The sequence below is a fragment of the Bos indicus genome, chromosome 16 (assembly GCF_029378745.1).
Source record: "Bos indicus isolate NIAB-ARS_2022 breed Sahiwal x Tharparkar chromosome 16, NIAB-ARS_B.indTharparkar_mat_pri_1.0, whole genome shotgun sequence".
NCBI classification, from domain to species: domain Eukaryota; kingdom Metazoa; phylum Chordata; class Mammalia; order Artiodactyla; family Bovidae; genus Bos; species Bos indicus.
This window is the reverse complement of record NC_091775.1, coordinates 1920761-1943896: the sequence shown is the minus strand read 5'-3', so window position 1 is coordinate 1943896 and position 23136 is coordinate 1920761. Positions and strand designations below refer to the sequence as shown.

General features: G+C 51.4%; 1 protein-coding gene across 4 annotated transcripts in view; it reads right to left on the bottom strand.

Annotated features, from left to right (window-relative positions):
* The window catches only part of SOX13 (SRY-box transcription factor 13), a 30951-nt gene extending 10481 nt beyond the window's left edge, over positions 1–20470 (bottom strand). For 2 of the 4 annotated variants that reach the window (XM_070767747.1, XM_019976499.2), the window contains exons 1-4: positions 19512–20470; positions 2390–2588; positions 966–1077; positions 737–823 (exon numbers count right to left, since the gene is read on the bottom strand). In XM_070767747.1, coding sequence (XP_070623848.1) covers positions 737–823; positions 966–1077; positions 2390–2588; positions 19512–19633 — 520 coding nt within the window. In that variant the 5' untranslated portion in view covers positions 19634–20470. Of the gene's footprint in view, positions 1–736; positions 824–965; positions 1108–2389; positions 2589–19511 lie in introns of all 4 variants that reach the window. The other 2 variants (XM_070767745.1, XM_070767746.1) reach the window with 1 other exon arrangement.
* Positions 20471–23136: the final 2666 nt, after the last annotated feature.

Genomic DNA, 23136 nt, shown 5'->3' with positions numbered 1-23136 from the left:
ATTCCGCTATTAACCCATTCCCCCCCAGGAGCTGTTGGGCAAGCGACCAACTTCTTTGCATTTTATGGTTTTTTGAATCTATAAATAAGCACCGTGATTGTCACCTCACAGGGCTGCTGTGAGGGTAATGGGAACTGAATGTAAAGCTCAGTCGTGGATCTGGTACACGGCCCTCAGCTAGCGATGTCTAACTTGTCTCCAGTGCGGCTCATATCAGATACAGCAGTTACTCCTAAGTGCCAGGATACAGACCATTTGCATCAGAATTACTCAGGGAACCTTTGAAATATACAGATGCCTAGGTCCCTATCCTTTGTGAGTCTCGAATCTGGGGATCTGCATTATTTTAAAGTTTCCTCTCGGAAAATTAAACCACCACACTGGGAGTGAACCTAAGCAAACACACTTTATTGTACTGAGTGAGGTCCTGATGACCTAGAATTAATTTCCAGCAGTGAGAGGGAACATTCCATTTCATAGTGAGATATGGGAAGTGGCAATGACATGCCCCAGGTCACAAGGGTCCCAGGGGACTTGATTCCCACCAGGCCTCTGCTGCATGGAAATAGGTCCAGCGCTTGGGTGGAGAATGGTGCTGACCCCTAGGGCCAGGCAGCAGCCAGAGGGGCACAGGTCATGTGTGAGGGAGTCAAGAACCCCAGAAATTGCCCTGCAGGCCTAGAGAAGGGAAGGGGGTTCAGATGTCTCCCCCTTGCCCACCCACATGGGCCTTCACCTTTGACATCTTTGGTTTCCACAGAGCTCCTTCCCAGGAACTTCTCCTTCCAGCCACTGGACAGCAACTTCTCGATGGCCGGCACAACTGGAAAACACCAGAAGGCTGAGAAGCACCGTCCTAAGACCGCCCCACCAGGCCCCATCTCTAACTTGGGCAGAAGGCTGAGAAGCACCATCCTAAGACCGCCCCACCAGGCCCCCATCTCTAACTTGGGCAGACGTCTCACCTTCTTTTAAGTTTCTGTTGAAGTCCAGCTTCTCCTGGCTTCCAGAAGCAGCCTCGGAACCTCCTGGTCTCCTGGGTTCTGGGGACTCACTGTTCTCCAGGGAGCTGCTGTCCTGCGAGACACACTGAATGTCCCTGTCACCCTAAGACAAGAGGGACAGGAGGGGGGTGGCGCTGAGCACTCCAGGGATGTATGCCCTGGGGAACCCCAGAATCTACCCAGCTCCCAGCCTTCAGTAGGGCCCTCTCTCCCCACCTCCCGACCTTTGCTCTGACTCGGCTTAATCGATTTCGTGAAAAGAACAAAAGGTTTTAAGACAAGAGATCTGGGCTCACTGACTCACAATGTGCTTAATCCCATATGAGTTCCTGAACTTCTATGAACCTGACCTCCCTCTTCTGAAAATGGAAATACTTATACCTCCTTTTGACATAGGATTGTAGCTGGGATCAAAGGAGTTAAGGAATGTGAATGAGGTTTGCCATTGCAGAGGCAAAGGCCAAAAGTCAGCTATTAATTATTCCTCCCTTGCATGCACTACACTACAGCCTGGCTGGTTACTTTGAGGGTCCCCACTCCCATTCTCTTTCAGACATTGCCCACTTTCTCCTCTTCTCATCTGAGTCTTCTCCATTCTTTAAGGCTCAGCTTAAAGTCTTATTCCTCCAGGAAGTCCTCCTTGATTCACTACCCCTACTTCCAGCCCCCTTTCACCTACTCCTCCTGGCTGGATCCCTCCTCAGAGCCCTAAAACTCTCCTCATTTTCACTCATTTGCCTTTTTTTTTTTTTTTTTTAATTTAAATTTATTTATTTTCTCATTTGCCTCTGATTACATATTTCCTTTTACATCTCTTAAATGGAATCATGGAATTGTTAAGAGCTGAAAGAATCATCACCACTCATATAGTTCAGCTCCTTCATTTTAAGGATGAGGAATCATATTGTCTTTAATAGTGATTTAAACTCTGGTTTGGGTAATAAGACTGATTTTCTCGAATCAGCAGTAGATTTGAAAGTAGTAGATGTCTACTACTAGACAAAGCTAGTAGATTAGCTTTAAGCCAGACTGTAAATGCGTGTATCTTACTTCTCAACTAGTCCTCAAGGGTAAGAACCAGTCACACAGAGGCGAGCAGTTAGTATCAGGTGAGTGAAGACAGATGTGAGTCCATGTCCTGCTCAGACAGGTAGCCTGACCCACCCACCCACCCGTCTGCCTGCCCCTTGCTAGGCTGGTGGTGCCTGGCCCATCCACCGGGGGGATGGGCACACGCACAGGAGCCACAGAGGCAGGCTGGGGACTCTGACCCAGGAGCCCCTGGTGATGCCTGGCCCATCCACCAGGGGGATGGGCACACACATAGGAGCCACAGAGGCAGGCTGGGGACCCTGACCTAGGGGACCCAAGAGAGTGTTGGGCACCTGGGTTGGAGCTTGCGGGTCAGCACCATTCTGGGGGGTGCGGGCTGGGTCTCCAGGCTGCGATTCAGCTGCAGTCGCCGAGCCTTGGGGGTCCTCGTAACAGGGCTCCTTCTTCCCCTCTGCCTTGACAGTACAGTTCACCATGGTGCCCACTTCATCCAGGACCAGCTGGGCAGAGCCGGGGCTCCTCATAGACATCCTGAGGGAGGAGGGGCAGAGTCGGGACGAGGACCTGAGCCCCCAGGCAGTGACTGCTGCTCCAGCCCCAAACAGGTACACTCATACAAAAGACCAGCTCCACTTGGAACTCACTGTGACTGGAAAAGATTCTGGTCTGCCCCCAGCCCTGCCTTTTTCTTTTAATAGAAAGGCCTAGAGGAGACTGGGCCGCCTTCTGTTGTACCCTGCTTGTTGCAGCGTTGGGACTAGCGGACTGATGGGTTCCACCAAGAAGGCTAGAAACTTAACTGGCTGTTTCCAAGCCCAGTAAAACCAAGATCATATATACAGTATGTGTCTGTGTATGTTTAAGTACGTATTTGTAATTATCAAAATTTAAAAATCAAGAGATAGCACATAAAAATCTGGGCTTGGACTCTCTTGAATTTAGCCTGGGGCAATAACTGGGATTGAGTAGCAGTTACTCTTTATGAAGAGGCCAGATTGTTTCCCTCTCCACCACTCACCAGGGGCTTCCCTGGTGGCTCACACAGTAAAGAATCCATCTGCAATGCAGGAGACATGGATTCAATCCCTGGGTTGGGAAGTTCCCCTGGAGAAGGGAATGGCAACCCACTCCAGTATTCTTGCCTGGAGAATCCCATGGACAGAGGAGCCTGGAGGGCTAAGGTCCATGGAGTTGTAAAGAGTCGGACACGACTGAGCGACTTTCATTTTCACACTCCCTCCTTCTCCCCTAAAGTGAAACCAAGTATTGACTACCCTATACACTTGTTCTTTGTTTTCCTTATAGAAGAGGCAAGATAAAAGTGAACTATTTGCAACTATTCCTTGAATCCATCTATCTATTTACCAAAAGTGAGGTGAGTTGAAGTGACCTAAGAGATGAGTAGCTTTCCGAGAAATATTTTCTTGTATCTGGTTGCTGCTGCTGCTGCTGCTGCTGCTAAGTCGCTTCAGTCGTGTCTGACTCTGTGTGACCCCATAGACGGCAGCCCAGTAGGCTCCTCTGTCCCTGGGATTCTCCAGGCAAGAACACTGGAGTGGGTTGCCATTTTCCCTCTCCAGCGCATGAAAGTGAAAAGTGAAAGTGAAGTCGCTCAGTCGAGCCCGACTCTTATCGACCCCGTGGACTGCAGCCTACCAGGCTCCTCCGTCCATGGGATTTTCCAGGCAAGAGTACTGGAGTGGGGTGCCATTGCTTCTACCCATTTCGCTTGTTCCTTACAGAACTGGTCTAATTGTAGAACAGTATTATACTTAAGAGATCTGGTTAGAGTCTCAATTAGAGTCTGGCCCCCTCTGGGCCTCTGCAATCCCCGGTGTAATGAAAGCAGAGACTGAATTTCCTACTTCTGTTGCTGACACCATGCCGTGTGGGATCACCAACTAGCTGAGCAGGATCCTGGGAGTCGTTTTCGGTGGTCACGCCAGGCTCAAGGCCAGAGCAGCAAATGCCCAGAGCTCACCTGCTCCCCCTCCAAAGTCACAGAGACAAGACCAGCTGGGACATACAGCAGGTTCCAAGAAGGCATGGGTCTTGCCTCAGCTACTCCAGGAGCTGCTGAGTAATCTTGGGCAAGTTACTTAACCTTTCCATACCTGTTTTCTCATCTGTAAAATGGACAGTGTGAAGTGATGAATTGATATTTACAAGGTGTTCAGAAGCGTGCTTGGTGCCTTTGTTAGAGCACAGCCGGTTGGAATGCAGCACAGGGAGGCAGCCGGCATAGCCTGAGGGCTAGTTTGAAAGGTGAAGTCATGGGTCAGGCACAAATCAGGATTTCTGTGGGTGAGGCCATGAATCTGTTTTAACAAGCCCTCCTGGTGATTCTGATACATAGTAGTTTGAAAAGCTGTGTTACTTTTTAAAAAATTTGTTTACCCGGGCATTACATTTTTAGGAGGGGAACCTAAGGCAAAAATTATATATAGTAAAACATCCCTCAAATTAAATTGCAGGTGCAGCATATTTGTATATTACATCACCTCTGTATAAAATGCTTCTTATAAGGAATGATGCGATGTGCTACATACGACAGATGTACACATGCACAGTATTTCACTTCAAATAACTGAAAGCATTCCAGTCGAATAAGATGTATCTGCTCGATCTGATGCCATCCTGCAGACCAGACCAGACCAGACTCTCTTGCCACTTTCAAAGGGCAAGGTGCCCTGGGGGCTTGGTGTGGGGCCCAGGAAGGGCAGGGTGAGGAGAAAGGAGAAGAGACCCCCGCGCGGCCCAGCAGGGCCCTGGGGTGCGTCTGGGTCCCGCCCCGCGCGGCCCGGCCAGCAGCCAGGAAGCCGGCGCTCGGCCCACCCGGGCGGGGAGGGGCGCGGGGGAGGGGCGCGATCCTGAAGCCGAGGGCCGAAATTACATAACAAACAACCCGGGGCTCAAGCTGTGAATTAATCAAACCGCTGAAAATAAAACCTTCCTCTCAGGAACTTCAGACAAAAGAAATGAAAACAACCAGGCTGGCTGGAAAATAAAAGACAGCAGCGCTGAAAGGGGGACAAAAGGAAATCAGACAATAGGGTGTTGGACAAAGGCAATAAAGCCAAAGGAAGTGTGACAGGCGAACAATGCGGGGCCGCGGGCTTCTGATCCCCGGCCGGCTCCGCGCCCCCCCGCGCCCCGCCCGGGCCGGGGTCTTGGGGGGTTCTCCTCCGGGCACCCTCAGGGTGCTGCCCCACGCGGCCCAGCTTCCCGGCGGCACCCGGGGGGGCCCCAGCGCCCGCCGCCCCCCAGAGCTCGGTCCCGCTGTGGACCACCCTCCCCCTGCCCCCGCCGCGGAAGGCCGAGGCAGAGGAGGTGATGCTCGGTCCTAAGGAACCCCAGGGACCCCCGGGACCCCGGCCACCCCCTGCTGAGCACCTGAACCGCGGCGGGTCCCGGTGGAAACATGCAGAGTACAAACTACACCCTCGTTTTGGAAGGGCTAGGACGAAAACATAATGTAAAATAGCTCATTGGTTATTGATTACTCGTTCAAATATAAGTTTGGACACTTTGGGGTTAAATACAACACATCGTTAAAATTCGTCTCACCTGTTTCTTTGTGCACTTCTTACTGTAGCTAGGGAAAACGTGTGTAAGTGTAGCTCACCTTATGTTTCTGTTCGACCCTGCTGCACTAACAGCTCTTCCCTTTGACCTTGATGGCCTTTTCTACCCACTCTTAACTCCCAAGAGTACACCCAACTGGGTACTGGGATTATTTTTGTTTTGGGGGGGGTGCTCCCAACAGTCCGTCCCAGCTTCTGACACAGAGCCTGGTAACAAAGAAAATGGCTCTTGGCGACCAGTCAAGCTAGCTTGGAGGTGTCAGTCTGTTCACCAGGGCATGGTACTCCCCCTCCCCAACCCCCCATTACCTGCCAGATCCTGCTAGCAGCCCAGAAAAGGGCCCTTCATTTCCACAGGCGTCTGTCTCCACTGCAGGCACTGGCCCTGGCTCTCCATTGGTCCCCTCCATGGATTCATTGGTTTATGGAGAAGCAACAGCCCAGGGTTGATGCAGAGTGCAGCCTTTGGGGTTTAACAATCTGGATTCAAATCTCTGCCCTGCCACCAACTGACTTGTGTTACCGTGGGAATCTAACGAACTCTGAGCCTTCGCCTCCTAATCCATATAATGGGTTAATAATCCATCTCTCACAGGTGTCCATGGACATTAAATAATACAGGGTGAGCATCCATTAGGTGCCATATAGCCCAGGATGCTCCTAGAGCCAGGTGGTTGAGAGAGAAGGCTCTGGGGCAGACACACCTGAGTCCATTTGAATCCTAAATTTGCTTAATTGATTGCTGTGTAACCACGGGCACTTGACATAACCTCTCTAAATCTCAATTTCCTCCTCAGTGAAATGGGAACAAAACTCCCAACATGAAGAGATTGAAGTGAAAGCCGCTCAGTTGTGTCCGACCTTGCAACCCTGCAAGGGAAGGCAGAGCAGCAGTGCTGTTCTGTGTTGAAACCCCATGGACTGTAGTCCGTGGAATTGTCCAGGCCAGGACTCTGGAGTGGGTAGCCCTTCCCTTCTTCAGGGGATCTTCCCAACCCACAGATCGAACCTAGGTCTCCTGCATTGCAGGCAGATCCTTCACCAGCTGAGCCACAAGAGAAGACCAAAGCTGAAGAGATTAGCCTTCCATTAACACTCCAGACCCTATAAGATGTGCCTGTTTTACATTCTCTTGGCACCCTGAACTTGTGACTTCAAAGTACTTTTCACAGTTGGGAATGATACCTTCACCTGTTTTATTTCTGACTGGCCCACTAGCCTGAGAACCCATCCAACCCCACACTGTGAAAATAAGCTTAGTTTTGCTCATCAGTATAGCTGCAGTCTAGCACAGTGCCTGGTACATATAGGTGCTCAATAAACATTTGTACAACACTCAGAGTATAATACAGCTCAGCAGCATAGGACAAGGCAGATCTGAATGCCTAAGTGACAACTACTATACTCATCATCATCAGATGGATGCTGCTGTCTGGGGCTAATTTCCCACACCCCCACCTCCCACAGCCAGTTATCCTCAGCTGCATCTTTCTTGCTGCTAAGCTCTTCCTGTGAATGACCCCAATCCCCTAGTAGCAAGGCAAGTCCACTTCCTTTTGTTCTTACCTTGGGACAGTAAGAAACATTTTCCAAACATTATGAATTTAAAGACCCCGTGGAGTCTTCCCTTAAGTCTTTTCCAGAGACTTAAAAAAAAAAAAAATTCCCTTATTACCCCTTCCCTACAAAGCATGCTCCATGCTTCAATCATATATACATGATTTTTCAGGAGGTTTTAAGGTCAGCGGTCACAGCCTCCCCTTTCCCCAGATGCCCAGAAGTCAGACTCTTCTGGTGCTCAGGAGATGTGGATTACTGGCCTCCCCCAGTTCCCACCCAGGTTCTGGTCAGAGGCCACCCTGGTAGGGCTCTCACTAGGGTAGAAGCGCTTCTGTGTTCCCAATCTCCTCCTTCTCGCCCAGTCTTACTCATATTTTATAAATGGAGAAACTGAGGCCCAGAAAGGTCAGGTTCACCTGGCTTGTTTGGGCATACTGATTTAGGAATACAGTCAGAGGACCTTCAACCAGCTGGGGCACGGAGCAGCATTCCTGCTCTGCCTTCCCTTCCCTTCCGGGGAACCTACCCCACAGGCCCTCCGCCACCTTCTCCTGGGTTTAACCTCACCTGAGCATCTTGAGAAGTGAAGGCCCCTAGGGGGAGAGGGCTCCGGCCAGCCCCACCCTGGATGCCGCAGAGTCTTGAGTCTCTGAGCTGACTCCAAATCCCGCGCCCAGGACAAGGCAGCGGATGCCTGCCCCCCACAGAGGGATGAGGGCGCAGAGCCCAGTTCTGGAGTCTGCAACCAGGCACACTCCAGGGGCTAAGCTCCTCTTTCTCCTGCCTACAGTCAACCCTCTCCCAGCCCCTCTGACCCCCTCCCACCCTAGGCACACAAAAACTAAGCCCCTTTCTACCCCCAAACAAATCACCAGCCACTTCCTCTCCCAATCAGACAACAACCAGCCCAGCCAGATTGGAATCAAAGGACTTTTTACTCTCAGACCTTCCTCCCTCCATAACAACAGCCCTCCCCTCCCCACATCTAGATACAGATAAAGATAGAGATAAATTCCAGTCATCGGAGCATGACGGGTGACTCAGACCCAGGGCTACAGGAAGGCAGACCCTCCTAGGAGGGTCAGTGACGACACTTCCCCGCTGGGCACACACCTGACCCTCTACTGAGACCCCCGCCCCTGCGTGGGTGGTGCAGAGGGCACTGCCAGGGAGGAAGCATGTGGCCGGGAGTGGCAGGGCCAGGGGAACAGGTCCCAGAGGAACATCACTTCCTTTCAGGGCCCCTGAGAGTTGAGAGCCCTGGGCAGCCCTGAACAATGGCCCGAGGCGTGGGTGCCCAGCACGGTGCCCAGTGCCACATCCTGCCATTCTTCTCCCAGGCCGCACCCTGCCACCCTTCCTGGCTACGCCCGATCCTATCTCTGCTGTTTACTCAGAGCTGGGGGCTGGGCTGGCCACAGGCTTGAAACAAAGCTTTCCTGCGAGGCTCTCCCTCTCTTCGGCCTCTGTGGGCCCTGGGGGTCAACAGGTCCATGGTGTGGCCCTGTCTAGCCCAGACCAGGTGGAGACAATGGCCTATACCCCCCGTCCCTGGGCTGTTTCTGAGCTGACCAAGGTAATACATCACCTAGCAGAGCAGCCAAGACTAGCTAGACTGAGGCGCGCCGAGCCCCCGGGAGCCCCTGTCCTAGCCTGTAAGAGGAGTCAGCCCCCTACATCACCGGCACAGAAATCCAGCTCCAGACGGAGCTTTGGCATCTGCCAAAATTCAGGTGACCCCCAAAGGACTTAAAAGGCTGGGAGAAATGGGCGGTGCCGTTCCCACCCAGAGCCTCGTCTGAGTCTCTTCAGAGACAGAAGAGGCAGCGTGAAAGGGCCGCTGAGATTCCCAGGAGGAAGGGGCTGCCCCACCGACCTGGGTAAAGCCAAGGAAGTAGACAGTGTTTCCTGGAGGCCCTCATCTGGGGCCCTCCTGCTTCGGGACCTGAGGCTGTCTCCAGCCCCTCCCGAGCCCCATCAGCAGCTGGGCCACAGGGCTGGGGCAGCTGCAGCGCTGACCTCCGCTCCCAGCACCAGATCCAGGCCCCCCGCCTGGATGAGGGCGCGCGCGTCTGCTCCTTCGCACAAGCAGGGTCCCGTCCAGGGCCCGCGTGCAGTCCGGGCCGACCAGCCTCAGCAGAGACCTGTCTTGTGGGGTAGCCCCAAGTGTTAACCATGGGGAGAGGAGGAAAAAGAGCAAGCCGTGCCAGAACACCACCCGGCTGAGGGCACTGGGCAAGCCCTCACCTCTCCTTCTCCTGACCCACCCAAGGCCCAGTGGAGGCATCTGAACTCAGCCAGCACTAATGCCCAGATCCATGTCTTCTCATCTGCTGGCTGTGCCCTGGCTCCCTCTAACCCAGGTAACGGGATCCGGTCCCCCAAAGATCAAGCCACCACTGTCTTTGCCACTTACAAGATTCCAGTTGTTTCTTGAGTCATGGCCAAGGAAGAATTAACCAAAAAAATCCCAAAGTCACTTTGGAAACTTGAGGGGAAGATTCAGTCTCTCAAAACTTTAGTTTCTTCACACGTAAAACAGAGATTCCAACAACTACTTTGTAATTAGAAGGTAATCATAAGCTTAGAGAATCTGGTACAGAATATATGTCCAGGGAAGTGTTGACAGGATACCGTCTTGACCCAGAAAGTTGGCATACAAATAATCAGAAAATACACGTGGCCTCATCCTCTCCTCCCTGGGATGTACCTCCTTGTAAAAAACTGAAAGTTGCTCAGTCTCCTTGCAACCCTGTGGACAATATAACCCAACAGGCTCCTCTGTCCATGGGATTCTCCAGGCAAGAGTACTGAAGCGGGTTGCCATTTCCTTCTCCAGGGGATCTTCCCGACCCAGGGATCGAACCAGAGTCTCCTGCATTGCAGGCTGATTCTTTACCATTTGAGCCACCAGGGAAGCCCCTCTACCTCCCTAAGGCTCCATAAAAAGATATAATTTGAGAAAAGGTTCGGGGGCTTCCAGAGGGATTTGCACACCCCGCTTCTCGGCTTGGGCAGACAACGGAGGGACAGAGTGGCTGGCGGCACTGCAGTCGGCGGCCGGGGCCCGTGAGCTGCACTGGGATGCACTGGTCTCACCTTTGGGCGCCCTGCTCAGGTCTGTGGCTTTCCCCACCCCAGGGTTTCTGGGTGGGACCCCACCTGCGCCTTGAGAAAACCTAATCGCCATCATCTCCCCAAAGACAAGCTCATCATCGGAAACCCCAACTGAGCAGCCAGCGTTCATTCTTCCAGTGAACAAAGTGTTCCGTTCTATTTCTCTGCAAAGGCCATGTTTCCTCTCCCATTATCTACCCCATCGGCCCACCGGCAGCCAACACTGCTGCGGAAGATTTCTCCTGTCTGTCATGTTCATGGTCCCCTTTATATTTGTGAATTGTTGCTTTTTCTTGGCTTTGGCTCCTTCTCAAAAGGGCAGGGGAGCAAGGGGAGGAGAACAGCTTCAAGTGTCCGATTTAATGCTCATCAAGCAATCTCCAAAGCAGCCAGCCTGCACCCCAGTCCGCCTGGGACCCCAACTTCGAGCACCAGCACCCTTTGGAAACTGAGCAGGACCATTTCAACTAAGAAAAGAGAGAAATCTGGCAAAGTGGTGGGATGAGATAGGAATCTTGACATCTGGAGCCCGAGGTGGTAATAACAATAGTGGGGACATTCACATTCAAAGTATTTAACAACTGAATGATGGGCCCTAACCTGTGAGATGGGACTCCTGGGACAGTCAGATGAGTTGGCGGGTGCCCCCCACACATAACTGGTTGCCACTCCAATGTGCACCCCTCTGATCATAGTTAACATTTCCTAAGTATTTACTATGTGCTGAGTATTATTTTAGTCACTTTTATTTATAGCAATTTATTTCATTTTCACAATAACCATCTGAGATAGTTGGTATTATGATCTCCATTTTACAGATGGAGAAACTGAGGCACAGAGGTGGTTTGGGTCCAGGAGGTCTAGCATCAGAATCTTCCTCTCAACCAGACAACAGGAATCAGGCACACAATAAGCCAGGGGCCATCAGCAGGCATTAATTAGCTCTTTTAATACTTTCCTGAGCCCTGTGAAATAGTTACTATTATCATCTCTGTTTTAACTACTGAGGACACAAAGCCTTAAGGAGGCTGCCAAAGGTCATGGCCAATGAGTGGTGAGCAAAACACTGGCCCAGAGACTGGCTGTCGAGCACTTTCTTTAAAGCGCTGGATTATGCTGGTTTCTCTCCCACGTGTTCGAGGTCCTAAGAGCCATGGGAAATCACCCACTGGAGGCTGAGTCGCCCACCCCTCGACCCTAACCTCTGCAGGGCCACCGCTGCTCTCATGACGGGGGTCAAGGGGTCCAGGCAGGTCCCAGCTCAGCTGAAGTGAGAAAAGTCAAAGGCAAATGCCACATGCAGACATCAAATGATTCAAAACCAGGGTCCTAATGTCATGAGTTCAGGGCGGCAGCGGAGGGCGCAGAGATGCCCCCGTCCCTGACCTCCCCCAGCGATCACCTCGCCGGGGTCCTGACCTTCCTTCCTTGCCCTCTGTCCCCACACCTCCACACCTTAGCGTCCCACCATCAGCCTGAGCAGAGCTGTATGCTTCACAGACCACTCAACACATGTGCCAAATGAAGAGCGGCCATCATCTTATTATCAATCTTTTTTCTGACTATAAAAGGAATATGTACTCAATGTACAATAGATAATCTGAAAAATTTAGAATAACATAAAGACAAAAAAATTAAAGTCGCCCACTTCACATTAATCCAGAGGTGGCAGCAGCTGATAACGCTTGGGCATATTTCCATTAAATCTTTTTCCTGTGTCTAGTTTTCTTTTTCATCATTAAGCTCATAAAGAAGTTTTACACTATTCCCCTCCATATACATGTAATATCAGAGGAAGCTTTCCTGTTACTAAAAACTGGAAATTATTTAAAATTCTTCAGGGAATTCCATGGTAGTCCAGTGGTTAGGACTCTGCGCTTTCACTGTGAGGGCCTGCCTTGGATCCCTGGTTGGGGAACTAAAATCCCACAAGCCATGCAGTGTAGCAAAACAGAAAGAAAATTCGTTATGAAGTCACTTGTAATTGTTGCACATCTCTGCAGTGGCTGTACCATAATTTACCCAATGCCCAGGGTTAAAACAATCCAACTCTAAATCTCAATATCACTGAAAGCCCCTTCTCCCCCTGAAGGTCATTCACCCTCCAGACACTTTTGATGGGCCAAGGCTGTTCTGCTCCTGTGACAGAAGGCAGGGAAAGGGCCCTGACAATCGCCAGGAAGAGCAAGGTAGGAGAAGGGCCTCACCTGCTTCCTCTTTTTCTTTACTTTTCTTTTTTTCCTGAAGTCTAGTTGACTTGCAATGTTGTGTTAGCTCCCGGTGTTCAGCAACGTGATTCAGTTACACATATACATTCTTTTCCAGATTCTTTTCCCTTATAGGTTATTACAAAATACTGAGAAGAGTTCTCTGTGGTACACAGTAGGTTCTTACTGGCTTTATTTTATATACAGTTGAGTGTATCCGTTAATCCCAACCTCCTAATCTATAAACCCTCCCGTCGTCTGCCTCCTCTTGAGGAGCAGAAGTACAGGATGGAGGCTGTGACACAGACCCAGAAACATGGGCCCGGGCCTAGCTGCTCTGCAATGCGGAGGACCTGCCTTAGTGCTTCCTGGGGCCTGACTTCCCCTTCAAAAGATGGAGAATCACAGTGAGATGCCATGTCACACCCATTATGATGGCTACTAGTTTAAAAAAAAAGAAAAAAAAAAATGTTGGCAAGGATGCAGACAATTTCCGGTGGGAATGTAAAATTTTACAGCTGCTAGGGAAAACAGTACGGTGGTTTCCTAAGAGCTGAAGCATAGAATAACCATACGATGCAGCAATTCTCCTTCTGGGTGTATAACCAAAGGATGTGAGGCAGGGCCGCGAAGGGACGCTGCTCACCCGTGCTTTTACAACACTGTTCACGACAGCCAAAAGGTGGGAACAACCCAAGTGTCTGTGGAAGAGTGAATGGATACAATAAAACGTGGCATAGATAAGAACAGAATATCATCATCCTTAAAAAGGAGATCTGACACATGCTACAATGTGGAGGAAACTTGAAAATGTTAAATGTAATAAGCCTAAGTGAAATACAAAACGACTAATATTTCTTGATTCTGCTTGTATGAGGTACTTACAATAGTAAATTTATAGAGACAGAAAGTAAAATAGACGTTATTAGGGGCTGGGGAGAGGGGCTAAGGGGGAGTTATTATTTAACAAGTACAGAGTTTTAGTTTGGGGGAGGCAAACTTCTGGAGATAGACAGCAGGGGCAGTTGCACAATGCAAATGTACTTAATGCTTCCAAACTATGCAATTAAAAACTATTAAAACGGTCAATTTCATTAATATGTAAGTTACCACACACACAAAAAAAGATGGAGAACATGAAACTGCTAATAATTTACAGTTTCATGGCACCTTTAATCTTGCAGACAGGCATAAAACAGACTCACGGACTGGGGACTCAGGTCTGGCCAGGTATCGGGGCTGTGCAGCCTGGAGACCAGCTGCCTCGGAGAGCCCCTTGCGCGCAAAGCCATCATTAACATCATTAATTGAAGTGTCCATAAGGGCCAGAGCCAGACAGATTGGGACCTGCCCCACCAGTTAGCAGGCTTTCCCTTCAGTGCCTCCCTCGCCTCTAGGTACAATTAAAGGCTTTTCCCTGCCACTCAGAGACAGGTGTATTAAGAATTCCTCAGTGGGCTGCCGTCTATGGGATCACACAGAGTCGGACACGACTCAAGTGACTTAGCAGCAGCAGTGGGGAGGGGAAGGGTCTCGGGGCAGGAAGGCGGGGATGGAGGAAGAGATTTTGCTCACTTCCTTTAAGTCAGCTCCTTGCTTTCCTGGAAATCCTTTCCTCAATTGTCCTTCTTGGGGTGGCAGTCTCAAGGAAAGTGCTGGGTGACGCCTGGCTTCCAGAACAGCTCTCCCCATCCCCGACTTGCTGAGCAGCCCTGGGCAGTCTACTCTACAGCTCTCGACCTCCTTGAGGTCCATCTAGGGAGGACACAGGGACAATAACTCAAACACATGCTTTCAAATAGGTCTGAGCTAACAGAGGGGGTGACTGGGGTGGGGGCCGCCTGGGGAGAGGAGGGAATGGAGAAGCCTTCCCAGTGTTCAGAGTCACCACTTACGTCAGAGACGCTGGCTTCTGTGGGCCACCTTGATCTTCCTTCTCCTCTTTAGTGAATCACAGGCGGGGACCAAAGTCCCATCCAGCCAGAAGGGTCATTTGATAGTTTCATTCTCTATTACTGGTGCCTTTACAGGTAAAAAAACTAGCCCAGCTCCCACTTACCCAAGAACACATCACAGGGCTTCCAATGTCTCTAAGCGCTGCCAGGGCCCCAGGGCCTGAGTGAGAGGGTAGGCCCTGCTGATGGCCGTCCACCGCAGGGGAACCTTAGGGACTGTCTGTGGAGACTGGGAAGAGCCACTGGCACCTGTCTGTCTTTGTCCAGCGAAGAAGGGAGATGAGCGTCCCCACCCAGCCCTTAGAGCTGCTTTCCTTCCCTTCCCCCACAGCCCGCGCCCTGACCCGGGGTGAGGGTCAGTGACGGGGTCACTAGAGGTGCCCAGCTCAAAACCTGCCCTCGCTTAGGAAGGAATTTAACCCTCTCCCTGCTGGCTCATGACTAGTCACCCTAACAGATCTACCTGCTCGGAGGGGAAAAGTCACTGCAGAGAGGATCACACAGACCCACGTGATAACTCTGAGTGCACGGTGGAAGTGAACCCTGGATTTGGAGGCCAGAGGTCTGAGCTGGAGCCCCAGCTCTGCCACAAAAATCAAGGTACAATCCTAGGTAAGTCCTAATTTTCTGAGCCTCAGTTTTCCTATCTATAAATTGGCAGTCAACATACACATTGTGTGGCTTGGAGCCTCAGCATAGTGATTTTCTAAATGTCAAAATGCTTCACACACTTGATGGTTTAGAAACCCCCCTACAACTGTTAGGGGTTTGGACACCTGGAACTCACTGTGGGGCCTGGGACACACCACCCAAACTTGCAAGGTCTCAGTTTTTCCATTTGCTCATGGGATAAATGATTATTTCTTCTCTCAGAGATAAAACTTTAAGTCGGGGAGGGCTCCAAGGTCTTTGATGCTGCAGAAATACAGGTGCAGCTAAGGCCCTGGTTCCCACCTTCAGGCCGCAGCCCGCATCAGCAGAAAGACAGTGGCAGCCCCTGCCACGTTTCTGAGTGAGCACCAGCTAAGCACCTCACAGGCATTTTTGGTAGCAACAAAACCCGTTTTATAATTGAGGCACCTGAAGCTAAAGGGTGGAAGCCAAATCCCACAGAAGGTCCACCTGCCTCCAATCCAAAACCACAGCACAAGGACTCTGGAGAAAAGGCAGCTTCCCCGCAGGTGCACCCAAACCAATCAGCCCTGTCTGCTGCAGGGTGCTGGGGGACAGCCTCCACTTCCTGCTGGGTTCCTGCAGGAGCTCTGGAGTGCCCAGAGTCCAAAGGTTAGTTAAAGGCGGTCTGTTACTATGAATTATAAAGATTCACCAGCAGTTGGTTGGGTCTGGTGAATGCAGTGGTTTCATGCTTTCAAGCGATTCAGACTTACAAGCGAATTTCACCAGTTTTGCAAAAGTCCATTCTACTTGGTGTGGAACTGTCACCCTTAGTGACCCGATCAAGGGACAACACCGGGTAAAGGACAAGAGGCCGCACACGCTGAGCCAAACTATCATTTATGCTCCACCTGGTGACACCCTGCCTGCAGGTGGTGGGTGAGAAAGTTCACCGTCTTTTCTGGGCTGCCCTCCAGCGCCGGCACAGTGAGGTCCACACGCTGGGGTCCACACCCGAGCCCACCTCCACCCCACACCCTACCCCTGCTCCAAGGTCCGGGATCACCTGGGTTAGCAGCTCTTGCCCTTGTTTCTTTGGGCTACAGGAGTGTATGGGTCACTCCTGTAGCAGAACAATCACAGCAATAGTAACAGCAGCAAATGCCTGGATAAGAACTCCACCCCCACAGCCCCCCATAGCAGACAGTGTCTGAATTTTCCAGGTAACCCTTTTTATTCAATCTTCTAAGTACCAGGTATGATTGTCAGCAGCAATTTATAATTCCTGAAGCTGAAGCACAGATTGGCTAAGTAACTTGGCCAGGGTCACGTGGCACATCTGTACACATCTGAAGGAAGAATTTGATGGGGGGCTGAGAGAGGTGTCACAGCTGACGGAGTCTGTTCACCACACTCTCCCTTTCCCAAATCGCATGTAAGCCATGCTCATGACCCAAGGGAGGAGCTGCCCCCACATCCAGACAGTCTGCAGGAGAGCTGCACCATCATCCCAACACCACCACCATGATGGCCATGATACTAACATCAGCTCCCACTAACTGGAATCTAGTATACTCCAGACACTGTAATATATAACATCACTTCATTGAATCCTTTTAAACTTGGGAGGTAGGTATTATTCTTTTCCCACTTTGTAGGTGAAAAAACTAAGCTCAAAGAAAGTTCTAGTATTTGCCAGAAATCTTCCAGCTCAGAAGAAGCAGAGATAGGATGCAAAGACGGATCTGTCTAACTCCACCTTGCACCCAGCCTCTGAAACCAAGCCCACAGAGACAAAAATGTCTTCAAGAGTCCTGATATGGAACTTCTCCGGTTGCCCGGTGGCTAAGACTCCGAGCTCCCAATGCAGGGGGCCCAAGTTCGATATCTGGTCAGGAAGCTAGATCCCACACGCCACAACTAAGACCCAGAGTAGCCACATAAATAAATAAATAAAATTTTAAAACAAATATTAAAAAAGAAAAGAAAAAGAGTTCTGGGGCCCTGGCCCACTCAGCTAAAAGCTCTGTTCTCACAACGCAGCTGGTTCCAATGCTCCTGTCTTACCTCCTGAGATTACTGCTTCCTGGTGGGTAGGGTTTGGTCTCCTCCCCACCCCCACCCAGTGCCTTCACATGATGAGGTATGGAGTAAAGCTTATGCAGGTCAAGAAGCAACAGTTAGAACCGGACAAGGAACAACATACTGGTTCCAAATTGGGAAAGGAGTATGTCAAGGCTGTATATTGTCATCCTGCTTTATTAACTTATATGCAGAGTACATCATGCGAAATGCCAGACTGATGAAGCACAAACTGGAATCAAGATTGCCAGGAGGAATATCAATAACCTCTGATATGCAGATAACACCACCCTTATGGCAGAAAGTGAAGAAGAACTAAAGAGCCTCTTGATGAAAGTGAAAGAGGAGAGTGAAAAAGCTGGCTTAAAACTCAACATTCAGAAAACTAAGATCATGGCATCCGGTCCCATCACTTCATGGAAAATAGATGGGGAAACAATGGAAACAGTGACAGACTTTATTTTCTTGGGCTCCAAAATCACTGCAGATGGTGACTGCAGCCATGAAATTAAAAGATGCTTGCTTCTTAGAAGGAAAGCTATGGGCAACCTAGGGAACATATTAAAAAGCAGAGACATTTCTTTGCCAACAAAGGTCTAGTCAAAGCTATGGTTTTTCCAGTAGTCATGTATGGATGTGAGTTGGGCTATAAAGAAAGCCAAGAGCCGAAGAATTGATGCTTTTGAATTGTGGTGTTGGAGAAGACTCTTGAGAGTCCTTTGGACTGCAAGGAGATCAAACCAGTCCATCCTAAAGGAAATCAGTTCTGAATATTCATTGGAAGGACTGATGCTGAAGTGGAAGCTCCAATACTTTGGCGACCTGATGTGAAGAACTGACTCATTTGAAAAGACCCTGATGGTGGGAAAGGTTGAAGGTGAGAGGAGAAGGGGACGACAGAGGATGAGATGGTTGGATGGCATCAGTGACTCGATGGACATGAGTTTGAGCAAACTCTTGGAGTTGGTGATGGACAGGGAAGCCACAAGACTGAGCGACTGAACTGAATTGAAAACTTATCCATACTCTGAATATCTTAGTTGTTAAAAAATATATCAAACCATTGCCTTTAAAAAAGACATCTAGAGATTAACGTTCATCAAGCCTGAACAAAATGAGTTTGCTCATTTATGGAGAAATGGCACATCTCAGAAAGTTGGCTGCACTCACTCACCCGTGGGACTGAAGCCCGGGTGAGTGTGGTCATGAGACCAGGAGAAGGAACATCCCCTCCGCAGGCTGCCAGGCTCGGTCCCAATCCTGGGAGCCCAGAGCCCTGCGGGGGAAGGAGAGTTGTCTCTGTTACCAGGTGGTTCAGCACAATTTGAAAGCAGCAAAAATGTCTTTGAATGGAAAGAAAAAGCACAGGGTTCTGCTGGAATTTTGTTGCAGAACAGAGAGAGGTTTCGGCTTCAATGAATGAGCCACCCATTCTGACGTTCTCTGCTTCCTCACTGTCAACCAAGTCTCGGCTCCTTGGCCTGCGTTCAAGACTCCCTCTGACCTTGAAGATCTCTTCCAAACTGCTCTCTAAGCTCACCCCCCAACCCTGTTTCTACCCCAGCAGGGTTCCTCAACCTCTTGGCTGGTAGCTTAGTCGCCGTTGTTCCACGGCACCTGGCATGGAGGCGCCTTACTAACATCTGTCTTAGCAGGGGATGGGGGTTGCTAGTGGAGCCCCAAGTCTCGTGCTCGGCCCAGAGCGTGTGTTCCACATCTAACAAACCTATCCATGCTGGATCAGACCTGAGTTCACGCTTTCACGGACCCCTGGCAAGAGCCTTGAGCTAGCAGGAGAAAAGGACGTCAACCCACAGAAGACAGGACAGGGAATCTGCTTCAGGACCGAGTGGCCGTCAGCTGTGTGAGGATAATAAGATAACAGTGAATCCTCACAGCTGGAAACCAGGCCAGTTCTCTCACTGCCCAGCATCTCTCTCCCCCACTACCCAACGCATTACGTTCTCACCCTTGGCTCTTTCCGGAGTCCCACAAAAGCTTCTTATCCTTCCAATGAGTCTGCCTTTCAACAACCATCTGATGGCAGCAAGCTTGGAGACATGCTTGGGATGCAAGAAATGGCTACTTGAGAGATTCGCTCTTCCGGAAGCAGACGAGGCTCCTCCCAGGCATGAAGCAGAGGCCGGGGATCAGGCAGCACTGTACCTGACCCCGAGAAGCCCCCCGCCAACCAAAGCTCTCTGCCCTTTGGCACTTCGGCCACCTGGGGGATGCGGACCCCTTGAAGAATGGCTAATGTGGCTGCTTCTAGTCAAAGCCAAACAGTTGGGAACAGAATGAAGGGAAATCACAGAAAGAATGAAACCGACTTACATGAGGAACGGATGGAGAAAGGGGGCTTGCTTCCAGGAACGGGGACTGGTGAGGAATCCAGGGAAGCGCGGAGGCCAGCCTGGAGGAGGGGGCGCCGCAGGTGCTGCTCCTGGCCTCTCCATGGTCTTCCGGGACGCCACACAACAACCTGCACACACACGGGCCCTGCGCCCGCAGAGCGCTATCTACTGCCCCGATCTCGCGGCCGCTGAGCTAAATTCCACCAGCTCAGCTCTTTTGCAGAAAGGGGGTTGCTTTGCTTGTGCACCATTCTTTCCACAAGGGTGGTCATCTTGCCCGCTGCCCCTCTTCCGGGGTCTTCTCTCCCACAGCCGCTCTTCTTTCTCTGTAGGAGTGTTCCCAGGCCCTGCCGTCTCAAGAAACTACAGTGACTCTGCTCTCATCACTGTCCTGACCCCATTTCACAGAAAGCAATCAGCAACCCAAGACCCAGTGGGCCGAGGTGGGAGGGGGCTCCTTCCACTTACAGGAGCCATTTGCGGTCCCGTGGGGAGGCCGTGCCACCCAGAAGGGCATCTCCCCACATGGGGCTGGGCTCAAACTGGCCCTGCGCTAAAGCTGCCGCCAGCACAGGCTGAGGCCCTGCACGGTTGGTCCTGAAATTAGCGACCCGGGTGTTTTTCCTGTTGAGCCTCTTGCTAAGGCCCTGCAAGTCTCCCCTCAACACTGGAGAACAGAACGTGCTTGGCTGCAAACCTGGCCATCATAAATTGCTAATAACAGACTCTCAATATGAAAAACAACATCATAGAAGGCCTGGCCCTTCTTTTCTGCTCCTCTCATCCGCACCACAGAGGAGGCAATGGCACCCCACTCCAGTACTCTTGCCTGGAAAATCCCATGGACAGAGGAGCCTGGTAGACTGCAGTCCATGGGGTCGCTGAGGGTCGGACACGACTGAGGGACTTCACTTTCACTTTTCCCTTTCATGCATTGGAGAAGGAAATGGCAACCCACTCCAGTGTTCTTCCCTGGAGAATCCCAGGGACGGGGGAGCCTGGTGGGCTGCCATCTATGGGGTCGCACAGAGTCGGACACGACTGAAGCAACTTAGCAGCAGCAGCAGCAGCATCCACACCACTATTTCCGCAAGACCAAGAAGAGAAAGAGATGCCTCCTCTGGCCACAGGGGAGAAAGCTGCTCCCCAGAGGCTCACTTTCACCTGTCTTCAGGCACAAAAGCTGGGGCCAAGGAGTCTGAACAGGAAATGTCCATTTTCCAAGGTCCCTCCTCATCGCTAACCTCAATTTATCCTCAGATTCATTGAGCACTTGCTAAGTGCCGAACTCTGTGCACCTAACATGAAGGCGCAGAGTCCCACTCACAGGTGGGGGTCACTGGGGACCACCTACTGTGCTCACCCCGGGGAGGGCGATCGACAGCAGGCTGCCGTGAAGCTGGCTGTCTGTCCCTCCCCGTAAGCGTTCCCTGCCCTCTGCGAAGGGGCCGGGAGAACAGAGCAGGAGTGAGGCTGGACAAGAGCAAAGAGCCAGGAGCGGACATCTTTGAAAAGAGCAACCATAAAAGGCAAATGTGAATGTGGCTAGGTATACATTATAGAAATCGTGTTCAGTGTACTGGTTATATGCAAATTATATGTAAATATGTACACAGCCCTCAGAAGAATCCAAGTGTCGCCTCTACTTTTTCTGCCTGTCTCTTACTCAAGCTGTTTCCCGGGTTACCTAGGAAGCTACTACCTGACCACCTGGCCAGGGTACTGCAGAGTACTTTCCCAGTCCATCTTCCCGCCTTCCCCTTCGTATCAACGTCTCTCCTTGACCTCACCTCTCCAGGAAGGCTACCTGAGAAATGTTGAGTACAGAGGAGAGAGACAAAACGGAGCATGGCCAAGGTAGCAAATGAAAGGAGGGGAGGAGGATGGTGGCCTCTGCCAAGGCAACTATCCTTCCAGATCTGGGCCCAGGACGGGCTCCCTGCAGCTGTCAAGAGGCCCTCAGACCCCAGGCATTCCCTGATGCCCTTAGCCCTTTCCCATCACCAGTTCCCCCAAACCAGGGGCAGCAGGCCAGGGGCTCCTGCAAACACCCCACCATGGTTCCCACGTGCGTTGCCACGTGGCACACTGGCCCCGTGGACCAGCCTCATCTCTTCAGACCCACAGTCAGTGTCGAACTAAGAGGCCCCACCACCCTGCCTGTACATCTCAGTCTCCCAATGCACAAAGCGAGGGATGAGGCACCCTCCGCCCTTCCTAACTGACAAGGTTTCACGAGGCATCCCTGAGATGAGCCACATGGCAGGACCTGTGCGTGGAAGGCACCACCAAGAACAGATGCAGAATTGTGACTAAGTGTCTAACCCCACAACCGGATTTTGAAACTGCAACAAAAATCACCAGGGTAGCTGTCTTCATCCTCATCTGACTCTACTGCTACAGCAACACAGTTTTTCCCAGGAAGGGTACAAGTGGTCCTTCCCGAGTTGCTGATGGGAAAAGCGAGGTTCCTAGCGGTGGCGTGACAGGCCCGAGGACACAGTCTAGAGCAGGCCTTGGTCTCCTCTGGGGTCCACGGGCCTTCAGCGCCCACTGGCCCCACAAGCACTCGCAGAGCAACGGCTAGAGGAACCTGGAGGGCCTGTGGGAGCTGCGGGAAAGGCAGGACGAGGAACCCACTGCTGCCTAGGGGGCAGCACCTGGGCCGGACTATGGGAGGTCAGCACTGCACTCGGTCCAGCAGGCCCAGCTAGCGCCCTGGGAAGGCTGCGGCTGATCCTTCTGGCCCTGGGTGTCAGGCCTGACCCAGAAAGTGGGCAGCCTGACCCGTTACCAGCTGGAAAATCAAGGAAGGAAGTAAACAGAGCACCGTTTCCCCCCTACAGATATAGAAACCTAGGCACAGGAAGGGTGATGGCACTGGCAAGACCAAGCAGAGCGCAGCCCCAACAGCTCCCATGAGGCAAATCCTGGGCAACTGCTGTGTCTCAGCACTTCCTTCCAATGGCTACAATGACTGCCAAAAAGGACAACCCACTGCCTCAGTTTATGGGTAAGGAAAATGCAGCTCAGAGAATTTAGGTAAACGGCCCAACCTCAAGATTCAAAAACCAAAAGCTTCCAGTCCAGAACTTTCTGACTCTAAGACTCCACGGTGTTTTTACCAAACCATCCTGCTTCTCTATAAGTTGAAGAGCATTCCAGAGTGACACTGAGTGGTTCATAAGGTATTGGCGTGGGAGGAGAAAGAAAGATACCGGACCCTGGAGCAGGCTATGGATGAGCTCAAACCCCTTCACCCACGGCCAGGGCCCTCTGGAGCCTGGCCTGGCCTCCAGTGTTGAGGCTCACAGACCCTAATGCAGGTGCAAACAGGCGCCTTCACACCTCAGGGCTGCAGCTCACAGGGTGCCCATGCCTGAAAGGCTTACATTCTTGAGCAGAAAACACCCAGACCTCACTCCAAGCCCAGTTCAAATGTTGCCCCTCCTTGGACTTCCCTGGTGGCACAGTGGCTAAGAATCCACCTGCCAGTGCAGGGAACACAGGTTCGATCCCTGCTTGCGAAGATTCCACATGCCGCGAGGCCACTGGGCCGGTGCAGCGCAGCCACCAAGCTGGAGCTACAGCGCCTGTGCTCTGCT